The 26,150-nt window shown below is 35.8% G+C and overlaps 2 protein-coding genes across 2 annotated transcripts in view; both read left to right on the forward strand.

Annotated features, from left to right (window-relative positions):
* The first annotated feature begins 242 nt into the window (after nt 1-242).
* Nucleotides 243-749, forward strand: LOC133093774 (developmental pluripotency-associated protein 3-like). Its single transcript, XM_061193737.1, has one exon. It carries the CDS (start codon nt 243-245, stop codon nt 747-749), a length of 507 nt encoding a protein of 168 aa, XP_061049720.1.
* A 1,355-nt stretch (nt 750-2,104) lies between these two features.
* The window catches only part of ATP13A4 (ATPase 13A4), a gene marked incomplete at its 5' end in the record, with an annotated part of 80,287 nt that continues 56,241 nt past the window's right edge, over nt 2,105-26,150 (forward strand). The window contains 7 exons of the mRNA XM_061193263.1: nt 2,105-2,149; nt 3,272-3,418; nt 12,154-12,224; nt 12,315-12,395; nt 13,903-13,972; nt 15,484-15,618; nt 19,228-19,297. Of these exons, the coding sequence (XP_061049246.1) occupies nt 2,105-2,149; nt 3,272-3,418; nt 12,154-12,224; nt 12,315-12,395; nt 13,903-13,972; nt 15,484-15,618; nt 19,228-19,297 (619 nt within the window). The remainder of the gene's footprint in view (nt 2,150-3,271; nt 3,419-12,153; nt 12,225-12,314; nt 12,396-13,902; nt 13,973-15,483; nt 15,619-19,227; nt 19,298-26,150) is intronic.

Raw genomic sequence — 26,150 nt, forward strand, 5'->3', positions numbered from 1 at the left:
CCCAGAGAAATTAGGGAGGTTCCCATGACATGAACTTTGAGCCAGACCCTGAAGGATGGTTAAGATCTAGCCCCATGAGGTTGGATTTTTCTCTCACCACCGTGTGTCAGCTTGGATTTTTCTCCCTCTTTCTTAGCTCTATAGTTCTTCCAGGCTGCTTTGTAGCAATTTGAGTCTAAAGCATCACCCGCCACTGGAACCCAAAGGTCTAGGAGGAGCTTCAAGCTATGACAAGACTCCCAATGGATTCATCTGAGGTTAACCCAACCTGTACCCTGGAGTCTCCTCAAACGTCCATTGATGAAAATTCCCAGGCAGTTCCAGCTGCCTCTCAACCTATGTCTGAAGTGTTAATAAAGAACCTCAGTAACCTGACGCCCAACCCTAGTATCAAACTGCCATACATTCTACCAGAATGTCTGCCTCAACCAACTGGGCGGTTACTTGGTGAAACCATACCCTATAGGAGAGGGGTGAGGACCGTGTTAACTGATCGGAGAGATAAGATAGAACAATCAGTTTTTCAATTGATTCAGTCTATTAAAAAACGCTACGGCAAAGGAGTTCCTTGGTCTGACTCTCAAAGAGAACCATGGCAGAATGATGTTGAGACTCAGTCAAGAGGGCAAAGATTTAGAAGTAGCTGTCGTTTTTGCCGGTTTCATAGAGATCCTTCTGAGGATAATTATGAGAATTATTACAACAGTAAGTATTACAGTAATTATGACATGGAGTCGAAGGAGCCATAAACCTTATTCTTGTACTATTTTTTCTTCCTGGTAATTTTAGGATCATTATGAAGCTTGGGAAAGATTGTGTACCAATATTTTGATAACCTATATTACAAGTTCTGTGATGTCCTTTTTTCTTGCATCTCTTTTCTACCTTAATACAGTAACTTATAAGGAATCTATGTAGCTTGCATTTGAATGACTTGAATATATTTTAGTTCCACTTTGTGAAACAAATTAACTTGTGTGGAAGGAAAGTGAAGAAAACGTTGGGTGGCTTGACCACAGCATTGTTAGAACAGCGTGTTGAATTGTAATAAAAATTTTTGATGTGCTGTTTCAATTTTCAGTAGCAAATAAATGTGTTTATAGAGGATTTTATTAAAATTTGAGACTTATTTGAGTACCTTTAAAAAAATTCTTGTTATTTTAGACTTGTTTTTGCTGGCTATGTATTAACTGAATAATACTTATCCCTATCATATTCCCAGGGTGTAAATATCTGGCATTCTAATATTTTGTGATTTGTCCTGTTGGGAAGGAAGTTTATACATTTGAGTAAGGTTAGAAAACAAGGGCACAGATATTTGCACATATTAACCTCTTGGAAGAAGTTATCAGTTGGTCTTGGTTGGAGGGAATTGAAAGAATGATAGTGGTATATAATACTAAGGGAAGATGTAGCCCCAATGGTGTTTTAGTTCAGTTATTTTCTTTCATAACCTAAGTGTACACAGACCTGGATTTCTTTGTGGGATAAAAGAGATACATAAAACTCATCTTCTGCCCTCCAACTATCTTTTGTTCACTTCAAAAATATATTAAAGAATTGGGTACATGGGACATCCCTGGTGGTCCAGCGGTTAGGACTCCTGCTCTGTCACTGCCCAGGGCCTGGGTTCGATCCCTGATTGGGGAACTAAGATCCCACAAGCTGCATGGTGTGGCCAAAAAAAAGAGAATCCAGTTGCAAAGCAACTAGAGACCTGGTGGTATTCAGAATGAAGCAGAAATAGCCCAAACCCGGACGACTGTGCAAACAAATGGCAAAGAAGTTCAACAGTGATGTAAAAAGGGATATTAAATATTAATATCCACCAAAGTAGGTCTTCAGAGGTTGTCCTACTTAGAACTACTCAAACCATCATGGTCTACAGCATGGGGGAATGTGGGTGGTCTTGAGGTTTTGTTAAACTTGCAAGCTGTTCCTAGAGGCAAGGCCATCTTGACTGCTGTATGCATTTAAAAATCATTGACTAGTGAAAAAACACTTATTTGTTGTAATCGTGTTAAATTTATTAAAAAAAAAGATCTAGCCCCATGAAGACTTAAAGAGAGGAGAGAAGGATGCGCATTCCAGGCTGAGGAAGCAGCAGGAGCAAAGGCATGGAGGTGGGCCTCTCCTGAGGAGAATCAATGTAAGAGATTAGCTACAACTACTAACCCTTCTCCCTACCTTTTGCAGAGTCAGCTCAGACACTCTTCATGGCAAAAGTGGGTTTGGTGGAGACAATCCCTGGTTCTGACCTACATTCCCACACATCAAATTGTTTCCCAGGCTTGACTTCCCTGGCCATTCTTCCTAGCTCCCAAGGTTTACCAGACATCCGAGTGGAATTTATGTGTGGCATTTACCCATTCAGATAGTAAACTATTATTATCACATCCGTCTCTAAGGGACCATTGTGGTACCTGTTACTCAATCCAGCGCTGCTCCCTCTAGTTTTTTTCTGTGTTGGAGTCATCAGTGAACTGCAAAGGGAAGCAGCTTCAATTAGGGTCACGCATGAAGATACCTTCCTCAATGCTACCTGTGCTAACATCTTGACAATTACCCTTGGGCATGCTCAGTTCATATTTTCAGTATTTTTCCCATCCATTCATCAGATTTTCACTGAGCAGATCAAAATTCCCCATGTGGATGGGATATAAGGGACAGTAAAACATGGTCCTTACCTTCAAGATAGTCTAGAAGAACTAAGAGAATGCAAGGCAGAAGGTAATTGGGAGCACAAGAGAAGGGCAGTGACAATCTTTCAGAATTAGTATAGTGACAGTCCCCCAAACCACACCCCCCCCAACCCAAGAGGGTGTTAAAGAGGTTGTTCTGGAAGAGGTGGAATTGTTAAGCCTCAAAACATGGGAATGGTTCTGTTGACCTGGTCTCCTAACCCTTGAGACCTACAGAAACACTTTGGAATGCTTGCTTTTTTTTTTTCATCCCCTGTGAAATTTGTATCTGGCCGTGGCCCCATGGTTGGAGGGTAATAGGGAAAACTAGCTCTTACCTGAGCATCTGCCTCATGACTCTTGCGCGTTGTTGTGTGTGCCAGTATTCACATCCTGATTCCTCAGTAAGTGATGGCAAGACTTTTCCCCTCAAGGCTCTAGATCTACCAGATTTCAAAGGCATAGGACTCTGTCAAGAATGTTTAACTCTGTAAACATACAGAATTATATTAAAATGATGTTTTTCAGGTTGAATTTTAGACTGATGACCTCTCTTAACTTCACGGCGGTTTCGGTGTTTATTTCCTCAGGATGAATTCCAAACTTACTCTTGGAAAAAGGTAGTGTGGATCTGCCTGTCAGCATTGAACAGTGCATTTCAGCTCATTCCTGACCACCCTCTCATCACAGATGAGGAATATATCATAAATAGAGCCATAAGAAAGCCAGACCTAAAGGTAAGTACATTTATGGCTCCTGCAGGTGCTAAAGAAATTTAATCATTTTTCCCTCCAAGTACAAGATTAAATTTATATATAGCCAAAACTTTAGAATAACAATAAATGGAATATAACCTTTAAAAATTGTGAATCACTATATTGTACACCTGTAATTATATAATATTGTACAGCTACTATACTTCAATACAAAAAGATTAAATTCAGTTCCTCCACTGTGCCAATCTTCTTTTTTATCTACTTGTAAGCTCTTTTTTTTATTTGAATTTTATTTTATTTATTTATTTTTTATATAGCAGGTTCTTATTAGTTATCTATTTTATACATATTAGTGTATATATGTCAATCTCAATCTCCCAATTCATCCCACTCCCCCACCCCCACACACACAACTTTCCCCCCTTGGTGTCCATACATTTGTTCTCTACATCTGTGTCTCTATTTCTGCCTTGCAAACCGGTTCATCTGTACCATTTTTCTAGACTCCACATATATGCATTAATATACAATATTTGTTTTTCTCTTTCTGACTTTCTTCTCTCTGTATGACAGTCTCTAGATCCATCCACATCTCTACAAATGACCCAGTTTCATTCCTTTTTATGGCTGAGTAATATTCCACTGTATACATGTACCACATCTTCTTTATCCATTCTGTCGATGGGCATTTAGGTTGCTTCCATGACCTGGCTATTGTAAATAGTGCTGCAATAAACACTGGGGTGCATGTGACTTTTTGAATTATGGTTTTCCCTGGGTATATGCCCAGTAGTGGGATTGCTGGGTCATATGGTAATTCTATTTTTAGTTTTTTAAGGAACCTCCATACTGTTCTCCATAGTAGCTGTATCAATTTACATTCCCACCAACAGTGCACGAGGGTTCCCTTTCCTCCACACCCTCTCCAGCATTTGTTGTTTGTAGATTTTCTGATGATGCCCATTCTAACCGGTGTGAGGTGATACCTCATTGTAGTTTTGATTTGCATTTCTCTAATAACCAGTGATGCTGAACAGCTTTTCATGTGCCTTTTGGCCATCTGTATATCTTCTTTGGAGAGATGTCTGTTTAGATCTTCTGCCCATTTTTTGATTGGGTTGTTTGTTTTTTTAATATTGAGCTGCATGAACTGTTTATATATTTTGGAGATTAATCCCTTGTCCATTGATTCATTTGCAAATATTTTCTCCCATTCTGAGGGTTGTCTTTTTGTCTTGTTTATAGTTTCCTTTGTTGTGCAAAAGCTTTTAAATTTCATTAGGTCCAATTTTTTAATTTTTGTTTTTATTTCCATTACTCTAGGAGGGGGGTCAAAACAGATCTTGCTGTGATTTATGTCAAAAAGTGTTCTTCTTATGTTTTCCTGTAAGAGTTTTATAGTGTCTGGCCTTACGTTTAGGTCTTTAATCCATCTTGAGTTTATTTTTGTGTATGGTGTTAGGGAGTGTTCTAATTTCATTCTTTTACATGCAGCTGTCCAGTTTTCCCAGAACCACTTATTGAAGAGAATGTCTTTTCTCTATTGTATATCCTTGCCTCCTTTATCATAGATTAGTTAACCATATATGCGTGGGTTTATCTCTGGGATTTCTGTCCTGTTCCATTGATCTATATTTCTGTTTTTTGTGCCATTACCATATTGTCTTCATTACTGTAAGTTTGTAGTATAGTCTGAAGTCAGGGAATCTGATTCCTCCAGCTCTGTTTTTTTCCCTTAAGATTGCTTTGGCTACTCGAGATCTTTTGTGTCTCTGTGTAAATTTTAAGATTTTTTATTCTAGTTCTGTAAAAAATGCCATTGGTAATTTGATAGGGATTTCATAGAATCTGTAGATTGCTTTGGGTAGTATAGTCATTTTCACAATATTGATTCTTCCAATCCAAGAACATGGTATATCTCTCCATCTGTTTCTGTCATCTTTGATTTCTTTCATCAGTGTCTTATAGTTTTCTGAGTACAGGTCTTTTACCTCCTTAGGTAGGTTTATTCCTAGGTATTTTATTCTTTTTTTTGCAATGGTGAATGGGATTGTTTCCTTAATTTCTCTTTCTAATCACTCGTTGTTAGTGTATAGAAATGCAAGAGATTTCTGTGCATTAATTTTGTAGCCTGCAACTTTACCAAATTCATTGATTAGCTCTAGCAGTTTTCTGGTGTCATCTTTAGGATTATTTATGTATAGTATCATGTCATCTGCGAACAGTGACAGTTTTACTTCTTCTTTTCCATTTGTATTCCTTTTATTTCTTTTTCTTCTCTGATTGCCATGGCTAGGACTTCCAAAACTATGTGAATAATAGTGGTGAGAATGGACATCCTTGTCTTGTTCCTGATCTTAGAGGAAATGCTTTCAGTTTTTCACCACTGAGAATGACGTTTGCTGTGGGTTTGTTGTATATGGCCTTTATTATGTTGAGGCAGGTTCCCTCTATGACTACTTTCTGGAGAGTTTTTTTCATAAATTGGTGTTGAATTTTGTCAAAACCTTTTTCTGCATCTATTGAGATGATCATATGGTTTTTATTCTTCAATTTGTTAATATGGTGTATCACATTGAATGATTTGCATATTTTGAAGAATCCTTGCATCTCTGGGATAAATCCCACTTGAACATGGTATATGATCCCTTTTAGTGTGCTGTTGGATTCTATTTGCTAGTATTTTGTTGAGGATTTTTGCATCTATATTCATCAGTGATACTGGTCTGTAATTTTCTTTTTTGTATTATCTTTGTCTGGTTTTGGTATCAAGGTGATGGTGGCCTTGTAGAATGAGTTTGGGAGTGTTCCTTCCTCTGCAATTTTTTGGAAGAGTTTTGAGAAGGATGGGTTTTAGCTCTTCTCTAAATGTTTGTTAGAATTCAACTGTGGAGCCATCTGGTCCTGGACTTTTGTTTGTTGGAAGATTGTTAATCACAGTTTCAATTTCATTACTTGTGATTGGTCTGTTCATATTTTCTATTTCTTCTAGGTTCAGTCTTGGAAGCTTATACCTTTCTAAGAATTTGTCCATTTCTTCTAGGTTGCCCATTTTATTGGCATAAAGTTGCTTGTAGTAGTCTCTTATGATGCTTTGTATTTCTGCAGTGTCCATTGTAACTTCTCCTTTTTCATTTCTAATTTTATTGATTTGAGTCCTCTCCCTCTTTTTCTTGATGAGTCTGGCTAAAGATTTATCAATTTTGTTTATCTTCGCAAAGAACCAGCTTTTAGTTTTATTGATCTTTGTTATTGTTTTCTTTGTTTCTATTTCATTTATTTCTGCTCTGATCTTTATGACTTCTTTCCTTTTACTAACTTGGGTTTTGTTTGTTCTTCTTTCTTTAGTTCTTTTAGGTGTAAGGTTGGATTGTTTATTTGAGATTTTTCTTGTTTCTTGAGGTAGGATTGTATTGCTATAAACTTCCCTGTTAGAACTGCTTTTGCTGCATCCCATAGGTTTTGGATTGTCATGTTTTCATTGTCACTTTTCTCTAGGTATTGTTTGATTTCCTCTTTGATTTCTTCAGTGATCTCTTGGTTATTTAGTAACATATTGTGTAGCCTCCATGTGTTAGTGTTTTTTACATTTTTTTCCCCATAATTTATTTCTAATCTCATAGCATTGTGGTCAGAAAAAATGCTTGATATGATTTCAATTTTCTTAAATTTACCAAGGCTTGATTTGTGACCCAAGATGTGATCTATCCTGGAGAATGTTCTGTGTGCACTTGAGAAGAAAGTGTAATCTGCTGTTTTTGGATGGAATGTCCTGTAAATATCAATGAAATCTATCTGGTCTATTGTGTCATTTAAAACTTTTGTTTCCTTATTAATTTTCTGTCTGGATGATCTGTCCATTGGTGTAAGTGAAGTGTCAAAGTCCCCCACTATTTTTGTGTTACTGTCAATTTCCTCTTTTATAGCTGTTAGCCTTTTCCTTATGTATTGAGGGGCTCCTATGTTATATATTTATAATTGTTATATCTTCTTCTTGGATTGATCCTCCACTGTGCCAATCTTTAACTGACAGTATAGGACATTATGAAGAACATGGATTTTGGAGCCAGACAGAGCTCAATTCAAATTTCAGCTTCATCCCTCAAAACTGTGCAGCCTTGGGTCAATTACTAAACTCTGCTGAGCCTCAATTTTCTCATGTATAAAATGATGATATTGCCTACCTCTAATATTAATTGATAAAATTCAGTAAATTAAGAAATACAAAGATCAGTATGGTGGCAGGTATATAGTAGATGCTCAGTACATATTAACTGTTAGTAGCATCATGCCCTATATTATAATCTATGCAACAGGGCTTGTCTTATGGTAAAGGTAACCCCCCCCCCAAAATATTCTAGTAAGTTTATGTTTGTAAAATGATCTTATCATTCAAATGTATTTGGTTTACTCCTTTCCCATCATATTAAATTAGTATTACTTGGATTATGACTAGTTAACATTCATACTAAAAACATATTTTATAACACAGACTGCTTTCTCTTCAATCTATATATGTGTAGAAAGCTGTTTAAATTGGTTTTATGAGCTCAAGGTCAATTTTTTAAAACAATAAAAGTCAATTGCTGAGCAGTTTCTCTTCTGTCAATTGTTATCACCCAGTTGTCTTAACTGCCAAAATAAACAAAATCAAAAGAGATGAAGCACCCAACCAACAGATTGCTTAATTTTTTTAGATGGCCATTCACCTGAGGATAGACAAACCAAATCAGCCTATGGACATGGCCTCAGAATATTATTGACCTCCACCATCTTTAATTGCATCAAACAAATAAGTGGACAGACAAATGGATAAATGTTCAAATAAACAAACAAAATGTGATGAAAGGGCAGGGGTCTTGAAATGGAAAGTTCTGGCACCCAGGCTTGATATCTTTGTTTACCAGCATACAACATAGGAAGTTTGGTTGGTTACTGCCTCCCTGGGTCTTGAGTTTCTTATTTATAAAATAAGAGTAGTAATGCCTTCTCTGCCTGTTTCTCAGGGCTGTCGTGAAACTAAAATGAAAAGAAGAATAATAAGGTGATTTGTGAGCGGTAATGAGCTATATTCATATAAAGGACTGAAACTTTTATTAAAATTGGAAGATATGTCACAGGCTTAGCCACAGCAACAATGATGACAATGACAGCAATAACACAATACCAAAATGATAACCGTTCAGGACCACATAGGGGGAGTTTGGAGACTGCAGCAAATGTAGGCTAAGAGGAGACTCCAAGGGCTATTTTGTAGGATTACATACAAAAGTGAAACCCATGGCTTAACCTGTTAAACAGGATGCTCTTACAACTTGTTCCAACAAGAAATGAAGAGTGGGATGCCTGAGGTTGAAACAATTTCTGGTTCTGAGCAGAAAGATGAAAATCACCCCACAGCTGATCCTTGATTTCCTAATTACTGTTTCTTGGTCTGAAGTTCCAGGCAATGGGCAAATAAACGTCACCCTTTGCAAATATTATGCTTAACATCCACTTATCAGCTTTCAGAGCCTCTGGACGTGAAGAGGGAAGCCGAGAAACTCCAGGCAGAGATGTTTCCTGCTTGGGGAATCTCAAAGATATTTAAAAGGCCTATGATGGAGTCATTCTTCTCACTCTGTGATGAATAACCTCAGAAATTGTCAGGAGATAATGGGATTTTCCATTTTCTGGCCTGACATAAAACTTATCAGTAACCTCTTTGTTCCTCATTATTGCTGCCTTCATCTGCTGTTTTGTATCTATTATGTTATATAACTTTCTCACAGCCTATTGATCTAGGTTCTCTAACTGAGCAGGGGTCTCACATTCTACCATCATTTGTCTTTTACATTTTTTCTAACTTGGATTTTTGAACTTACAGAATTAATAAAGTAGGCAACCCTCACTTTATACAACTTGAATACTGGAAGTTATGGGATTTTCAGACTGTCTTCTGAGACTAGCTTGACTATTAGATCCTTCAGAGACTAGACTTGGGGGCTAGAGGTGCTCGAGTTCAATTTCCAGCCCTGTTTCTTTTTTTTTTTTTTAATTTATTTATTTTATTTTTTGGCTGTGTTGGGTTTTCGTTGCTGCGCGTGGGCTTTCTCTAATTGCGGCGAGCAGGGGCTACTCTTCGTTGGGGTGAGTGGGCTTCTTATTGCAGGGGCTTCTCTTGTTGTGGAGCACGGGCTGTAGGTTTGCGGGCTTCAGTAGTTGCAGCACACAGGCTCAGTAGTAGTGGGGCATGGGCTTAGTTGCTCCGCAGCACAAGGGATCTTTCTGGACCAGGGTTCGAACCTGTGTCCCCTGCATTGGAAGGCAGATTCTTAACCACTGCACCAGCAGGGAAGTCCCAGCCCTGTTTCTTAATAGATGTGGTCTTGGGCAAGTTACTTAATCAAAATGAACTTAAGCGGCAAAGTGGAAATGAAGATAATATCTGTCCTACCACAGGATGATTAAAAAGACAAGAACCCCGCCCCCCAAGTGCTCAGTAAACAGTAGCTGTGATCACAGTCTAGCTCTATTTGTAAAATTGTAGAGAATACTGGAAAGGAAAGGAAAATGTGAGGCAAAAAACTCGAGACTCCAAGATGGGCCATGACAGCTAACACACCCCAGGCTGGTCATGTTTCCTCACCTTAACTTGTAGCTTGTGAAGGAAGAATTGTTCCCAGTGGCAATTCACTCCAATTTTATACTGAAAGTCAATTGGAAGATAGGATTTATTTTTTTTAATATTATTTTGCAACCAACACATTGAAATAAATCCATTCTGTAAAATAAAAAATACAGTATTTAATACACTCACTTGGTAACTATGAATGTGTGTATGGGTGCACACATACACATATATTTTTTTTCTTTCAGTTTTGTTGAGATATAATTGACACACAGCACTGAGCACTGTATAAGTTTAAGGTGTACAGTATAATGATTTGATTTACATACATCATGAAATGACTACCACAGTAAGTTTACATATATATATTTATTGGACAAGGTTAAAAGTCATTTGGAGTAACCCAGGTCTTGGAGCTTAGGGATTTAAACTTTATTTCTATTGTGGTTGCCAAGGGGGCAGGGATGGAGTCAGAGTTTGGGATTAGCAGATGCAAACTAGCATATATAGAATGGATAAACAATAAGGTCCTACTGTATAGTACAGGGAACTAAATTCAATATCCTGTGATAAACCATAATGGAAAAGAATATTAAAAAGAAAGTATATACAGTATAACTGAATTAATTTGCTGTACAGCAGAAATTAGCACAACATTGTAAATTAACTATACTTCAATTTATAAAAAAGAAAAAAAATTCTATTTCTAGTTGACGTGGTTGTGAAAAGCACTCATTTATTTATTTAATAAAAAATGTGTTGAGCACTTGTTATGTACTCTTGTTATGTACTTGTTATGTACTCATATAACACTTGTTATATGCTCTTCCAAGTTTTAGATTTTATCTAATGTTTATACAGACTATAATACTCATAGGTATAGAACATATTCAGAGGAGTTGCAGTGGAACTTAGAAATGATCTGGCCAATTGCCTTAATTTATTCGTGGGAAAATTGAGGTGCAGAGAAATTTCATTGAATTTCTCAAGGACACAATGATAAGAGCAGCTATAAAAGGAAGTCTTGGACACTGTTTCTCAACTTTGGCTGCACATTAGAATTACCTGAGGAAGTTTAAAACTATTTATGCCCAGGCTGTACCCCAGAAAAAGGAAATTAGAATCTCTCTGGGAGTGGGACCCAGTCATCAGTATTCTTTAAAACTCCCCAGTTGATTCCAATGGGCAAAATGAGGTTATAACCATTGCTCCATAACAATATGACAGTCTTACCGTTTCTCTTTGTACTTAATTAGGTCACCTGTTAATGGAAATTAAGATTTATATGTAAAGTTGCTTAAAGAAATCAAAAACAAGAAGGCATTACATCATAAGCATTAACCTTTCTTTCCATTGCCAACACCCTCAGATGCTTGCTTCCTAGAGTTCATTTTCTTGCAATAGCCATCTCACTGTCTTCTAGAACCTGCTGCCAGTCTAATCTTTTAGACTGTGTCTTCAGTGTTTCTTCCATAGGTTACTTTGAAAATCCATTGCTTACAAAAGAAAGTTCTAAATACTCATGCTAGCACTTAAGGATGCATCATCTGGTCTTTATTTATCCTTCCAGCCTCATTCTCCATTCTGCTGTCAAATAGGCTCCCCTCACTTACCCCTCCCTCACAACTAAATTGTGTATAATCTCTTTGAAATGCCTTCTTCCCTTCTCACCTGAGCAAAATTCTTCCAATCCTTTAAGGATGCAGCTCAGATTCTTCTTCTCCATGATAGCTCTGTCATCTACCCTCTCTGTATTTCTACAGCATTTCAATACTATAATTTTTACTTTATTATGTTTTCATTTCTTTGACATGTGCATAATTTGACTGTACGGTATAGTTTCCCCTTTCATAACATATTTTCTTCCCTTGTTTGGTTATCAAGCAGTGGAACGCAGAGGCTGAGTTTTACTTATATACTTATCCGTGTAGTAGGCCCATGATACACGTTGCTTGAATGATGACTTCTAATAAAGAATGCCATTTGCGTAGTAGCCAAGGATAGGATTTGTTAGGAAAGGATAAATCTTAAATAAGTATACTAGGGCTCTGTCTTTGCTTCTTCCACGAATGCTTCTTTAGTCACTGAACTGCTATGTATTTACTGATCCTCAAACTGGAGATTTCTTAGGACTTTTCTTTTGCAGGTGAGATGCATAAAAGTGCAGAAAATAAGATATGTTTGGAACAACTTGGAAGGACAGTTCCAGAAAATTGGGTAAGTTGTTTGAGCAATTGCATCTGAAAAGAAAAATATTATTTCAAAAATATTTTGCTCAGTATGTCTTTCTCATTGTTATTATTTTAGCTCTTTGGAAGACTGGCTCAGTTCTGCCAAGATACATGTAAAGTTTGGATCAGGTCTAACAACAGAAGAACAAGAGATTAGGTACCACGTATATTTTTATCTACACCAGCTCAGAACGACTGTCACCAGTTAGTGAAAAAGAGAGCCCAGGAAACGGTTATCTTAACTGGTCAACATCAGAATATGTTGTAATGCTCTATTTAGTATTATTAAATTAAATGCTTTTATATGCATTATCTCACTTCATCAGAGCAACCTCGTGGGGGAGTTAGAACAGACATCCTCATCATCTCAGTATAACAGATGAGAAATCTAAGACTCAGAGAGGTTTAGTGGCCTGAACTAGGTCACACAGACGGAAGTGATAGAGGAAGAATGCATCTCTGACTATAGGCTTAGTTATCTTTCTACTCTGCATAATGTTCCTCAAGGTTACTATAATAATAGGGTTGAACCAGTTTTGACTGTGATCAGGAAATATGTATTATACTATGACAGCATAGTTAAATAATAATTGTAGAGCAGCAGAAGAATATCATGCAAGGCTTGTAGCTCCACAATTCTAAATAAGCTACTGGGCAGGGGAGCGAGGTTTGGGAAGGGCATTGGGTTGAATGCCAAGAATCTGTCACTAATTCATCGTGTGGCTTTGAGCAAATGGCTTCTCCTTTTTGGGCTTCAGTTTCCTAACTGTTAAAAAGAGGAGGAGAACTCTGTAAACTCCTTGCTAGTCCTAAGTTTCTATGATTACTGCATTCCCCTCCACCCCATTTTGGGGCAGAGCTTTGGTGGTTCTTTGAATGGACTCAGAGTGCAGCATCAGCATGACCTAGGTGCCTGTTAGAAATGCAGAATCTCAGATCACATCTCATCCTTATTGAATCAGAATCTTCCCATTTGCAAGACCACAAGGCGGTCTGTATGAACATTAAAGTTTGAGAAGCGCTGCTGTAGTATTTACATTCTGTTAAGCTCTTTGGTCTGAGCATCTATGTAGAAGGCACAGAGAAAGTGTTTAACATTCCCACAGCAAAATAACTCATAGAGTGTCATTGCTCTGTGTAATCAAAGAAACACATCTCTGAGTTTTCAATTAAAGGGAGGTATAACTGTGGAGTTATTTTTGAGAGTTCAACACCTTTTCACTCACATTAAAACAAATTCTGCAGCTTCCCAGAACCGAATAGGAGGAGGAAAAGTAGGCCCGGTATTCCTTATCAGTAAAACTGTTCCCCTGTAATGAGCCCTCTGTCCCACATCCATGGAGCCAAGAGTTGGGGAGAGACAGAGTTGAGAGAGTGCTAATCCTGAAACTACTTGAATGGAACAATGACTAAAATTAAATACCCAAATTACCATCAGGGAAATATTTAATTTAATAAATGATCATGTTTATTGGTTTTGCATCTGAAAACCCTCCCCCTCTCCAGTTATTTTGAGAAAGATGGTGATGTTATGTAATAAGGGAGGCATATGTTGATCCCACAAGTGAGAAAGTGAACATGGAATAGACTTTTTTTTGAATGGGTAAGAAATGAGTTTCATTTTTAATATTAGTAACTGAGTGAGCTGTGATCTCTCCCTATAGGAGGTTAATATGTGGGCCAAATACTATCGATGTTGAAATCACACCCATCTGGAAACTGCTCATCAAGGAGGTAATCAGTATTTTCTCTTGGTGCTGGCTAGAAAATAACAAGGTTAGATTTTAGTCAAATGATCAAGAATGCTACTTGTTAATAGTAACTGTAATTTGGGCTATTTTAAAAGAATGCAAAGCATATTCACATCTCTACTGTTTCTTGCAGTCCATTTTTGCACACACATTTCCTGTTACAGCATAAGATATGATGCTCATGTGTCTATTTATCCTTTAATGACTATATGAACACAGGGTTTCCTTTCTTTCTTTCTTTCTTAATCCTATACTTTTTATCCCATCTCATCTTTGTGAAACTAAAATAATAATTAAAACTTAAACAACTCAGTCCCTTTCTTATGGGTAACATATACAATTGCCTTAGCATCCAAAACTGTAGGAAGAAAACATCTGTTCAGCCTTATTAGTTCTACTGATCTCAATGTGCGTGTGGGAGGGAAAGAAAGATTTGACCATAATTTACTACATTGAATTTTTTCTGTTTGACTCTATCACTGGGCTCATTTTTCATTTTACCATGATTATTATGATACTACAACCTTACAGCTGTATTCTGGGTCCTCTCCTGCATGGTACCGCCACTCTTCCTTGACTTAAAAAAGACTTACTAAGCTCCAGCTACTTTCTCAATATTTCTAGCAAGTTTTAAGTCATGAAACAGAACAGAAGAAACTGATAAGAAAAGTTTCTGTGTGCTTGTTCCCTAACCAGAGGCAAAGATTACTGTTCCTATTTTAGAAAGATGGAAATCAACTAGAGGGAATTTGAGTAAGGGCACAAAATGTTTTTATCCCAGGCAGGATTGCAACTGTTGGAGTTAATCTCTGCTTTCTCTCATAGTGTTCTAGATGCTCAATTATCTAGATTATTCCTTTCAGCTTGGCTCTCTATTTATGAAAAAATTTAGTCTTCAACTCGTACATTAATCTAAAGTACTTTAATGGCTTCAGATATGGCAATGTTGTGTCATAGAGAAGAACAACTAGAAAGCATTTTAACTTTGTAAACCTGACCAGTAGGTCAGGTTCCGAAGACCACTCAATGTAAATTGGACATGATAATATCTACTCCTCACACAACTGTTGTGACGGTCAACATGGTGATACATGAGACAATACTTTGTAAATTATAAGGTGCAGTGGTGATTAAAAGTAAGTGCTCTGGGGCCAGATTGCCTGGGTTCAAGTCCTGGTCTGTAACAGTTGTGGCTCTGTGACCTTGGGCAAGTTTCTCAAGATATAAGGCCCAGTTTCTTCATCTTTACAATGGAGATAAGTAATAACTTCTGGATAATAAGATAATTATGGGAATTAAATGAGTAAATTCAGGTAAAGTTGCTTAGTGCAGTATCTGGCACATGGTAATTGCTGCATAAATAGAATGAGACTAAGAATATTGGGTGGGATGATTTATGTCATGGAGATGATTATGATAACAAACAAGTCAATGAATAGTTAAGTGTAAAACCTAAATATCTCCCTTGTCTTCCTGTTTTTATGCTGCCAACAGGTTTTAAATCCATTTTACATATTTCAGCTCTTCAGTGTCTGTCTGTGGTTTAGCGAAGACTATAAGGAGTATGCTTTTGCTATCATAATCATGTCTATCATTTCCATCGCTTTGACCGTATATGACCTCAGAGAGGTGAGTTTTTCCACCAATCGTATGGTCTGAGAAAGAAAGAGTTGTGACTTTGTTGAAATTTTGTTTGAAAAGAGTATAATCGGAAAATAGTCATTGCCCACTCCATAACAAATGAGACCACGTTTGTAAATATCTAGCACAATAGCTGATGCTCAACAAATTCTAGTTCTTTCCTTTCCTTCCCATCCCAATCCCTAACCTTTCAAGTTATTTTTTTCCCTCTCTTTAGCTTACTAAGGCTGATTATTGAGAAGAAAATGCAAATATTTATGAATTGTGAATAAGTTAAAAAATATGTGTAGAGACTACTGATGGGTCTTGAAGATGGTGGAAAAGGGGTGGAGGTGGAGTCTTTAATATTTAATAAGGAGTGTTTAATATCTTTGTCCTTTATGTTTAGTTGGTAATCATTTGTCAAAACCCCAGTCCAACTCTTGGCTTTCTTTATGCCTACACAAGCGGATCTAGGTGCTGCCGGGAAAAAAATCACACGGTACAGGTTGGTTGATTGCGCTATAAATCCATGAATACCGACCTCATCTGCCCAAGCTTTCTATATGTCTCTGGTCAATGTGCTCTCCCATTCTCCAGAATTAAGTTCTCAAACCAAATCTTCCTTCAAGTTTCTGAGATGCCTAACTGCCCACATTCCACTTTTCCTCTAATTCAGCTGATAATCTATCTCATTGCTTTTTTTTTTTTTCCCCACAAAGATAGAAATCATAAGGTAGGAATTTGCTCAGTTCCACAGCCTCCTACTGCCAGATGCCTTTTGTCTCCACCTGCCTCCTGACCTGATCTCTCATTACAGAGGAGGAGGTGCTCTCTGCTTGTGCTTTTGATAGCATCCTTTCCACCTTCTCAGCATGCTTATGGGGTCGGTGAATGACTCATTTTCTCATTCCCTCTCCCTAAGAGCCTTCCCATCGGCATTTAAACATGCTCAAGCTTCTCCCAACTTAAAAACAAAACAAAACAAAAAAACAAAAAAAAAACCAGAAACAAATGAAAAAAATCCCTTCTTTTGACCATGCTTCAAACTTCAGCTACTACTCTACCTCTTTTCTCCCTTTGACGGCAGAACTTCTCAAGCTCATTATGCATCTCTCTTCATTTACTCATCTCCCTCTCATTTCTCATCTATATGGAGCTGGCTTCCTTTCTTATGACTCCATTCAAACAGCTCTTGCTAAGGTTACCACTATAATCCTAAGGCTCATAGATAGTTTTAAAATCAAAAAACAGTACTTTTTAAAACTAGCTAGTCTTTTTTCTTAATAGGAGGAGTAATATATGGACATAAAAAAAAAGTTCACAAGAACAAAATAGTGTAAATGAGAAGTAAATACTCCTCCCACCTTAGTTCTTTCAGTGTCTGAGTCTCCTTTTAAGAGGCATCCACTGGGACCAGATGTTCTATATACTTTTAGCACTGTTAAACACATATGCATTAATTTGTTTTACACAAATGGAAGTATACTATTATATGCACTGTTATGCACTTGCATTTTCTGCCTAATGTATCTTAAATATCTTTCTGTATCTGCACAAATATATTTTCTCTAAATGTACCATAATTTTAAAACCAGTCTTATATTGAGGGATATTTAGGCTGTTTCTAGTCTTTTGCTATTAAAACAATGCTGCACTGAGGATATTTGCATATATATTTTTTCATACATCCACATATATGTGTTTGCATATATGTATAAATCACAAGTATATATAATTTATATTACATGTAAATGTGTGTAAAACATCTGTATTGATAAGGAGATATAAATTTTCTATATTTGAAATTGCTTAATCATAAGCTAAATATATTTTTTTACTAGACATTGTCAAATGCCTCTTAAACAAGTAATGCCAATATACACTTCTCCCAAGAGTAGATGAGTGTTTATTTTCCTTATTTTTGCCAATATAAATGAAAATAGAATTTCATAACTATAATAGCATGTTTTCCATTGTGAGTTGAGCACTTGCTCATGTTTTAAGTTATTTGTATTTCTTTTACTGTGAACCGTATTCATGTCCCTCATTAATTTTTATTGAGTGGTTGGTCTTTTGCTTGTTGATTTCATGATTCCCCTCCCACAGTGTATACTTTCTTCCACAGCGTAGACTTCACTAAACCTCTCAGTTGCATTTGATACTGTTAACTGCTCCCGAGCTTTCCCTTTGGCTTCAGTGACAACACACTCTCCACCTCTCTAGCTGCTCTTCCATTCTCTTTTTATAGTTCATCCTCCTCTACCTGGCTTTTTAAAAAACGGGTGTCTCATATCAAAACAATATGAAAATGTTCACCACATAAAGGCTCCCTCTTCCTCCACCCCTCCACTTATGCAACCACTTTTTAGTTTCTTGGGCATTCTTCCAAAAATTTTTTTGGAATATACATATATTTTGTTTTCCTTTCTTATGTAAGAGGGAGCATAATTATACTATTTCCTACCTAGCTTTACTATTATTATTAATAATACTGCCTTGATGGTCTTTTCATGCGAGTACATTGAGTCTTCATTATTCTTATGCTGCATAGACTAATGACTTCTAAAGGCATATGCTAATGACTTTCAAATTTATATATGTATTTCAAGTCCAAATATCTCTATGTGAGTTGAGACACATAGATTCAACAACCTATTTGATTCAATGTCACTTCTTCAGGGAAGATTTCTATTGGTTCATTAGCTATATATATGCTCCAAAAACACCTTATTGTTTTCATTTTATTGTTGATTGCAGTGATATATTTATGTGTGTGATTATTTGATTAAATGTATTTACCCAGTAGGTTGTAAATTCCTGATGCTAAGAAGCATATCTGTTTTGTTGACCATTCTACCCCAACCTCTCAGCATAAAGGTTGTTCAATAAATGTTGAGTGAATATATAAATGAATAAAAGAATAAGTTAATAGCAGAAACTTCTTTCACTTTATATGATTCTATTAATCATTCTTAGGACATATTAATCAGATTTGTAAATGATTTGAAGCTAGGAGATTAAGGGAGAGTCTTAAATGACAAAATCAGAATAAAAAAATGAAAACACTAAATGATTGGGAATTTGTAATCCCCAGGACCATGTAAAAGGTCTTTCACACAGTAATTTCTTCATAAATGTGAAATCAAATATAATTGTATTATTATTTTTGTCTCCTCTTATTTATTCACTCTCAATGTCCCGTATATTTCACATATTAAAACAGCAAATACTATGAGGGAATAACAGGAACAATCAAACTCCTTATGAAGTTAGATTAGGAACTCTGATGTGGGATAACCCAAAACTGAAATAATGCTTGGTTCTTGAAACTATTTAGGTATAAACATAAATCTTGAATGATCAAAGTTCTTTTGAGTGGACAGAGCATGCTGGGAACTTCCTTTCTATTAAACAACACGTACTTCTTATAACTGGCTGAAGAGCACCACAAGTTGGTTGCTTTTTCAGTTGAGTAGGAGGCTACTCAGTCTTGTTTTTAAACAGTACATTCAGTTGGCTCCATCTTTAAAGAAGGCTAACACTTTACTGAATACTATCTGGGACCTATCCTCAAATAGAAAAGGCTTTTTAAAATTTTCTGTTCTTCTTTTTCAGCAATCTGTAAAGCTCCACCATTTAGTTGAATCACATAATAGCATTACAGTCTCTGTATGTGAGAAAAAAGGTAAGTCGCTTTGTTTTAGATCTGTGTGTTGTCCATATGAAATGAGAAAAGGATTTAAATTTGTATTTCTGATTGTTCCTACTACTCTCATCTTCATACGTATCTTTTCCTGTGCATTTACTTAAAGGGGTGGGGAAGTGGAGATTTTTTTCACCTTTTAAAAAAACATTGAGGTAAAACTGACATATAATAAGCTGAATTAAAGTGTACAATTTGATAGGTTTTGACATGTGTACCTACTTATGAAACTATCACTACAATAAAGATGACTGTCCATCACCCCTAAAAGTTGCCTTGTGCCTGTTTGTAATCCTCCCCTTCAATTTCTCACAATTTCATCCCCATCCTCAGGCAACCACTTTGCATGTTTAGAATATTTTATAAATGGTATTGTATAGTATGCATTTTTTGTCTTTTATAGTATATTTTGGGTTAATTTTGGGGGGATCGAAGTTCATAATAATTTTAAAGTTCATCCATTTTGTTAAGAACATCAATAGTTTATTTCTTTTTATTTCTGAGTGAATTCCATTGTCCAGATAGACCAGTTTGTTCATTCATTCATTTGTTGATGGAAATTTGGGTTATTTCCAGTTAGGGGCTATTACAAATAATGCCACTTGAACACTTGGGTTCAAGTCTTTCTACGGACGTACACTTTCATTTCTTATGGGAAAATACCTAACTGTGGAATGGCTGGATCTTATGATAAGTAAATATTTAACTTTTAAAGAAACTGCCAAACTGTTTTCCAAAGTGGTTGTGCTATTTTACATTCCTACCAGCAGTGTGTAAGAGTTCCAGTTGCTCCACATTCTTGCCACTGCTTGGTATGGTCAGTCTTTTAAATTTTAACCATTTTAATAGCTGAGGGGTAGTATCTCATTGTTGTTTTAGTTTACATTTTCCTGATGACTAATGGCATTGAGCATCTTTTCAAGTGCTTCTTTGCTACTTGTATATCTTCTTTGGTGAAGTATCTGTTTAAATCTTTTCCTTATTAGACTGTTTGCTTATTATTAAATTTTGAGTGTTCTTTCTGCATTCTGGATACAAGTCCTTTTTCCAATATGATTTGCAAATATTTTATCCCAGTCTGTAACTTATAATATCTTTTCATTCCCTTCATAGTGTCTTTAAAAGGGCCGATGTTTTTACTTTTGTTAAAGTCTAGTTTATCAGTTTTTTCTTTTGTGGATCATGTTTTTTGTCATATCTAAGACATCTTTGCCTAATCCAAGGTCATCAAGATTTTCTACGTTGTCTTCTAGAGGTATTATAGTTTTAAGTTTTACATTTTCGTCTCTGTTGTATTTTGAAGTTTTTTTTCTTTTTCTTTTTTTTTGGATTGAAGTTCATTTTTTGCAAGCAGATATCCAGATGTCCCAATACCATATGTTGAAAAGACTGTCCTTTCTCCACTAAATTGTCTTTGCACCTTTGCCAAAAATCAGTTTCCTGTACATGGGTGGATCTATTTCTGGACTCCTTATCCTATTCATCCTATTCTACTGTTCTATTTGCCTGTCTTTATATCAATGCCACATAATGTGGCTTTATAATAAGTCTTGAACTAGAAGAATATTAGTCCTCCAGCTTTGTACTCTTTCAGAATTGTTTTGGCAATATTGGGCTCTTTGCATTTCCATATGACTTTTAGAATCAGCCTGTCAATTTCTACCAAAAGAACATGCTGAGGTTTTGATTGGGATTGTGTTGAATCTGTAGATCAATTTGTGAAAAACTGACATGTTAACAAATTTGGGTCTTGTGACCTGCAGACATGGTGTATCTGCATTTATTTGTCTTTGATTTCTCTCAGCAGTGTTTTGTAGTTTTCATTGTACAGTTTTTCACTCTTTCTCAGATTTATTTTTAAATATTTCATATTTTGATGCTATTTAAATGATATTTTAAATGTAGATGTCCCATTGTTCATTTGCTAGTAGTTCCCTCATATGCATGTGCTGATTACTAGTCTGCTGAATACTAAAAGGGGACCTCTGTGGGCCTTTGGAGCTCTCCCTCTGGGCAATTACTTTCTCTCCAGTACTCTGTTCTGTGAACTCAAGATGCCTTAATCTCCATAGACTTTTATCTCTGTTCCAAACTAAGAGTCTTCTGGACTTTGTCTGGGTTCCGCCTCCTTCATAGTGGCCTGGAAACCCTCTAAAGGCAGTAAGCTGCAGGGCATCTTCATTTGTTTCCCATTTCTTTTGTTGCTTATATTTAGTGTCTAAAACCATTGTTTCATATATTTTGTATGACTTTTGGTTGTTTCATGTGGGAAGATAAATTTGCTCCTTTTTGCTATATCTTTGCTAGAAGTGAATTTTTACCTTTTAAAAATGTCCTGAAATGTAAAGTTACATAAAAATGTAACTTTTTATGATGAAACATTTTACATATATACAATAGTGGAGAGAATACGATAATGAAACCCTATGTACCTATCACCCAGACTCAATTATTATCAAGTCACTGAATGTGTTTTCATCAGTTCTACTTCCTCCCTCACCCTGGATTATTTTTAAACTATTTCAGATATCATATAATTTCATTTGAAAACATTTCAGTATAGGTCTAAAATATAAAGACTCCTTTTAAATTCCTTTATCACAGCTTTAAAAAAACATAAGAGTGAGGGCAGTGAAGTGGGAGGAACAAGAGAGATTTCTGAAATGGTGTTAAAAAAAAACCAAAAACATAATTAAAAAAATCATCAGTTCTACAGGCAGTATTCAAATTTCCACCAATTGAATCACAAGTGTGTGTATATATACTTATGATATATATGATATACAATATATAATACATATTTATGATATATAATATATATTTTCAAATCAGGATCCAAATAAAGTCCATATACTGCAATTGGTTAAGTTTCAAGTTTATTTTAATTCACACTTTCCCTCCTCCACATCCTATTTTTTTCCTGGAAAATTTTTTGTTGAAGAAAGTAAGTGGCTCATCCTGTGGTTTCCACGGTTTTGAGTGTATTGATTGCATACTCATGGAATAATATAACATGATTTTCTACTCCTTGTACTTCCTATAAATTGGTGGTTAGATCTGAGGCTTGAGTTTTTGGCAAGAGTACTTCATAGTTGGTATTGCGTATTTCTAATAGGAGGTACATAATATTTGTCTTTCTCTTGTGATATTAACAGACATAAATCCTCATGACTCAGATTTATTATTTCATTGAGTTTAAAATATATTCCATCTTCATACATTAAGTGGAATATTTCCATAAAGAGAGACACGCTTCTTCAACCATTTCATTACCCTGAGATTCAGTTTGTTTCAGGATAAATATCCGACTATTTCTCCTTATTTACCAGCTTTCAAAATAATGGGTTGACCTTTTAGCATTTTCCAAAGGCTTTAAAAAGATTTTTAGTGTCATTATAGATGTATAATTTTAACATGGTTGGTATATTTTCATCCACTGCAGTTTTTATTCTTGTTGTTCAAGATGCCCATCTTTGGCCATTCAGAACCTTTTCATGTTGACTCTTGAATTCATTTGACATGACCCCAGTAATCTTTGAAAATTGTATTGCTTTCTGGTATGATAAGCTATTCCAAGTTCATCTTGGACAATTCCTGCTCCAAACCTGGACACATCCATTTTTCCAAAGACCTCTTACGTATGGTACTTAGAGATCTCAGTCAGAGTGTTAGGAATGGTCATTTCTGTGGTGTTAGTCATTGTTTCCAGGCCTTTTCAGAAGACATACCTAGAAAATAATATTCTAAAGATAAACATAAATTATGAGCTCATACTGACATTTCCAGATTAAGTTTAGAACTAAGGGTTTTTAACTTAACTTTGTTGACTGTCCTTCTAGTTCTCCTTTCTCCATACCAAAAGTCCTGATTCTCAATTACAGCAACAAATTACTCATTTGCTTTATCCCATTACACATAGTAATCTCAGAGTAACAAACCAACACACCCAGCAACAATATGATTCCTAAAAACAATTTAAGATTTTTTTTAGGGTTCTTTTTTCTCCTGTTTGTGATACACCATGAAGAAGGTACAAATTATACTTGAAAATATATGTTTTAAAGTCACTCAAAATAATTCTTCTCTGTATGGTTATGCCAACAGCTGTATAGGTTCACCTCACTTATTCTGTTTTAGACTTCTAGCGTTAGCTTTTCAAATTTATTTTTGTGTTAGTGTAGTTACTATACAAAATATCTATATGATTTGAAAGTTAAATCCATAAAACAAAAGACATTCAGGGGAGTCAATTTCCTAACCTTCCTTTCTGTACCTGTGTACTCATACTCTCAATAGTAATCATTTTTTAAAGTTTTTACATTCAAAAATGCAAATTATAGATAATATTCATAGTGACAGTATATATACAGAATAGGATATATACATATACTGCTGCTTTTTAGATTGCAGGGGTGTATCCTACACACTTAACTTATATTTCCTGGTGTGTATGCTACATACTTAATGATGTTTCCCAGGGACCCTTTCAGAGCAGTATATATAGATATTCATTCATATTTCAGCTGCGTAATACTCTCTTGTGTGGAGGAACCATTGTTTATTCAGTAAGTTCTCTATTGAAGGATTCTTTCCCAGCCTTTTACTATAACAAATAGTGCTGTAATAAAAAGCCTTGTGCATTTATCTTTCCATATTTTTCCAGTCTATCTTTGACATAGATTTTGAGAAGTAAAATTGCTGAGTTAAATAATAAATGCATATGTATTTTTGACGGAGAAATATTGCCAAATTTCTTTCCATAGACAAGGTACCAGTTTTCACTCGTACCAGAAATGTGTGAAAGTACCTGTTTCCTCATAATCTTGCCAACAGAATATACTGACAAACTTTTAGATTTTTCTAATCAGATAGGTGAGCAATGCTATTTCATGTATGGTTCTCTCTTTTTTTTTCTTTCTTTCTTTTCTTTTTCCCTATGAAATAATTTACAACATACAGAAAAGCCACAAGAGTAGATCAAATAACTTCTTTCTTGAACCAATTGAAAATAAGTGGCTCCATGACTCCCACATGCTTTAGTGTATATTTCTCAAAGACAAGAGCATTCTTCTATGTAACAACAATTCAAACATTAATATAAGACAGTTAATATTGATATTAGTACCAAAGAATGCTCAGTCCCATTCCAATTTTGTAATTGTCTTAATAATGTTCTTTATAAGAAAGGATCCAAGATCACCGAATACTGTTGTTTGCCATATCTTTTTAATCTTCCCTTGACTTTCACGACCTTGACTCTTCCCACTTTGGTTATTTTGTAGAATGTCCCTCAACTTGGATTTGCCTGATATTCCCTTACAGTTAAATTCAGCTTATGCAATTTTGGCTGGAATATTACAAAAGTGATGCCATGTTCTCTTAGGTGGTACATAATTTAAACTTGTCCTATTACTGGTGATGTTAACTTGGACTACTTAATTAAATGGTGTCTGCCAGGTTTCTCTATTGTACAGTTACTTTTTTCTCTTTCTAATTAATAGTTATTTTGTTGACGTGTACTTTGAGACTTTATAAATAAACAACCCTCATCAAATTTTCACCCACTAGTTTTAGTATCCATTGATGTTCCTTGGCTAGATTAATTATTGCTTTGATAATGGCCAAATGGTGATTTTCTAATTTTCTTTCCTTCTATGATAATTAATTGTTAATTTACTGTAAGAAAAAGCTATCCTTTCTCCTCACTTATTTATTCATTTACTTATGTCATTATGGACTAATGAACTCCTGTTTTATTTGATGGGTTATTGTTCATTATAATTATTCATTACTTTGATGCTCAAATTGTTACAGATTTAGGCAGCGAGAGCTCTGTAAGTTGGCTCTGACATCTTTTTGATCTGACCCCATTGCTCTTTGAGCACTTCCCTACTTAGTGGCATAGCAGGACGTTCTACCTTATATTATTTGTACTTTTTTTGGCCCAGCGTTGTAATCAGCCATTTCTTTAAAGAACCCTAGTTCTTTTTTGAAGGGAAATGAAATTTAGACACCAAAATTTGGGCACTTGGTGTGCACATCAGTATTGGGTTTTCACTGCTCTCAGCCCTCTCAGAGAACAGAATTAGAGCATGTACATATAAAAAAAGACAAGCAAATACATTTGCATGTATTCTTATATACATACACATTCACGTCTATATTATTTCTCTATTGAAAACCATCAGTTTACACTCTTGTCTCCAATTCTAGTCCAATACCACAGAGTTCATTCTGGTTTTATTTCTGTTTCTATTTGTAACTTCCTTTCATCAGTGAGAAACCTGGCTCTCATTAGCCTCATTATATCTAGTTATTGTATCAATCCTGCCTTTCTCACCCTGCTTGGACTCCAATATCTCATACCAGGCCACTGCCACCATGGGGGTCCTTGTCTCCCTCCTTGGGCTCTGACACTCTGCACCAGGCCATGTAAGCACCCATTCATCCATTTTAGGCTCCACCATGTGGTGGGTGCTGTCACCCCCATCCCCACTTCACCTAGCCCCCTGCATGGATGTCTATCTTGCTTAACCCCCTATAGCTTTGGGCTTTGGGAATGAGTAAGGAAGATAAGAAGTAAAGGAAGACTGGAAAGGAGGACAGAAGGCAGAAAGGAAGGACAGATTTTTCAATTTTCTTATTATGAGTAAGAATGAATACCTTTTCAAATGTTTAACACCTGCCACTTGTAGTGTGTGTGTGTGTGTGTGTGTGTGTGTGAGTGAACTATATGTTAACATCTCCAGCAATTTTGCTATACAGTCATTTGCTATAATCTCTTTTTTCTCAAACTCTTTGTTTATTAGGAATATTAATCTTTTGTCTGTAATGT

This window comes from Eubalaena glacialis, chromosome 6, assembly GCF_028564815.1.
Source record: "Eubalaena glacialis isolate mEubGla1 chromosome 6, mEubGla1.1.hap2.+ XY, whole genome shotgun sequence".
NCBI lineage: Eukaryota > Metazoa > Chordata > Mammalia > Artiodactyla > Balaenidae > Eubalaena > Eubalaena glacialis.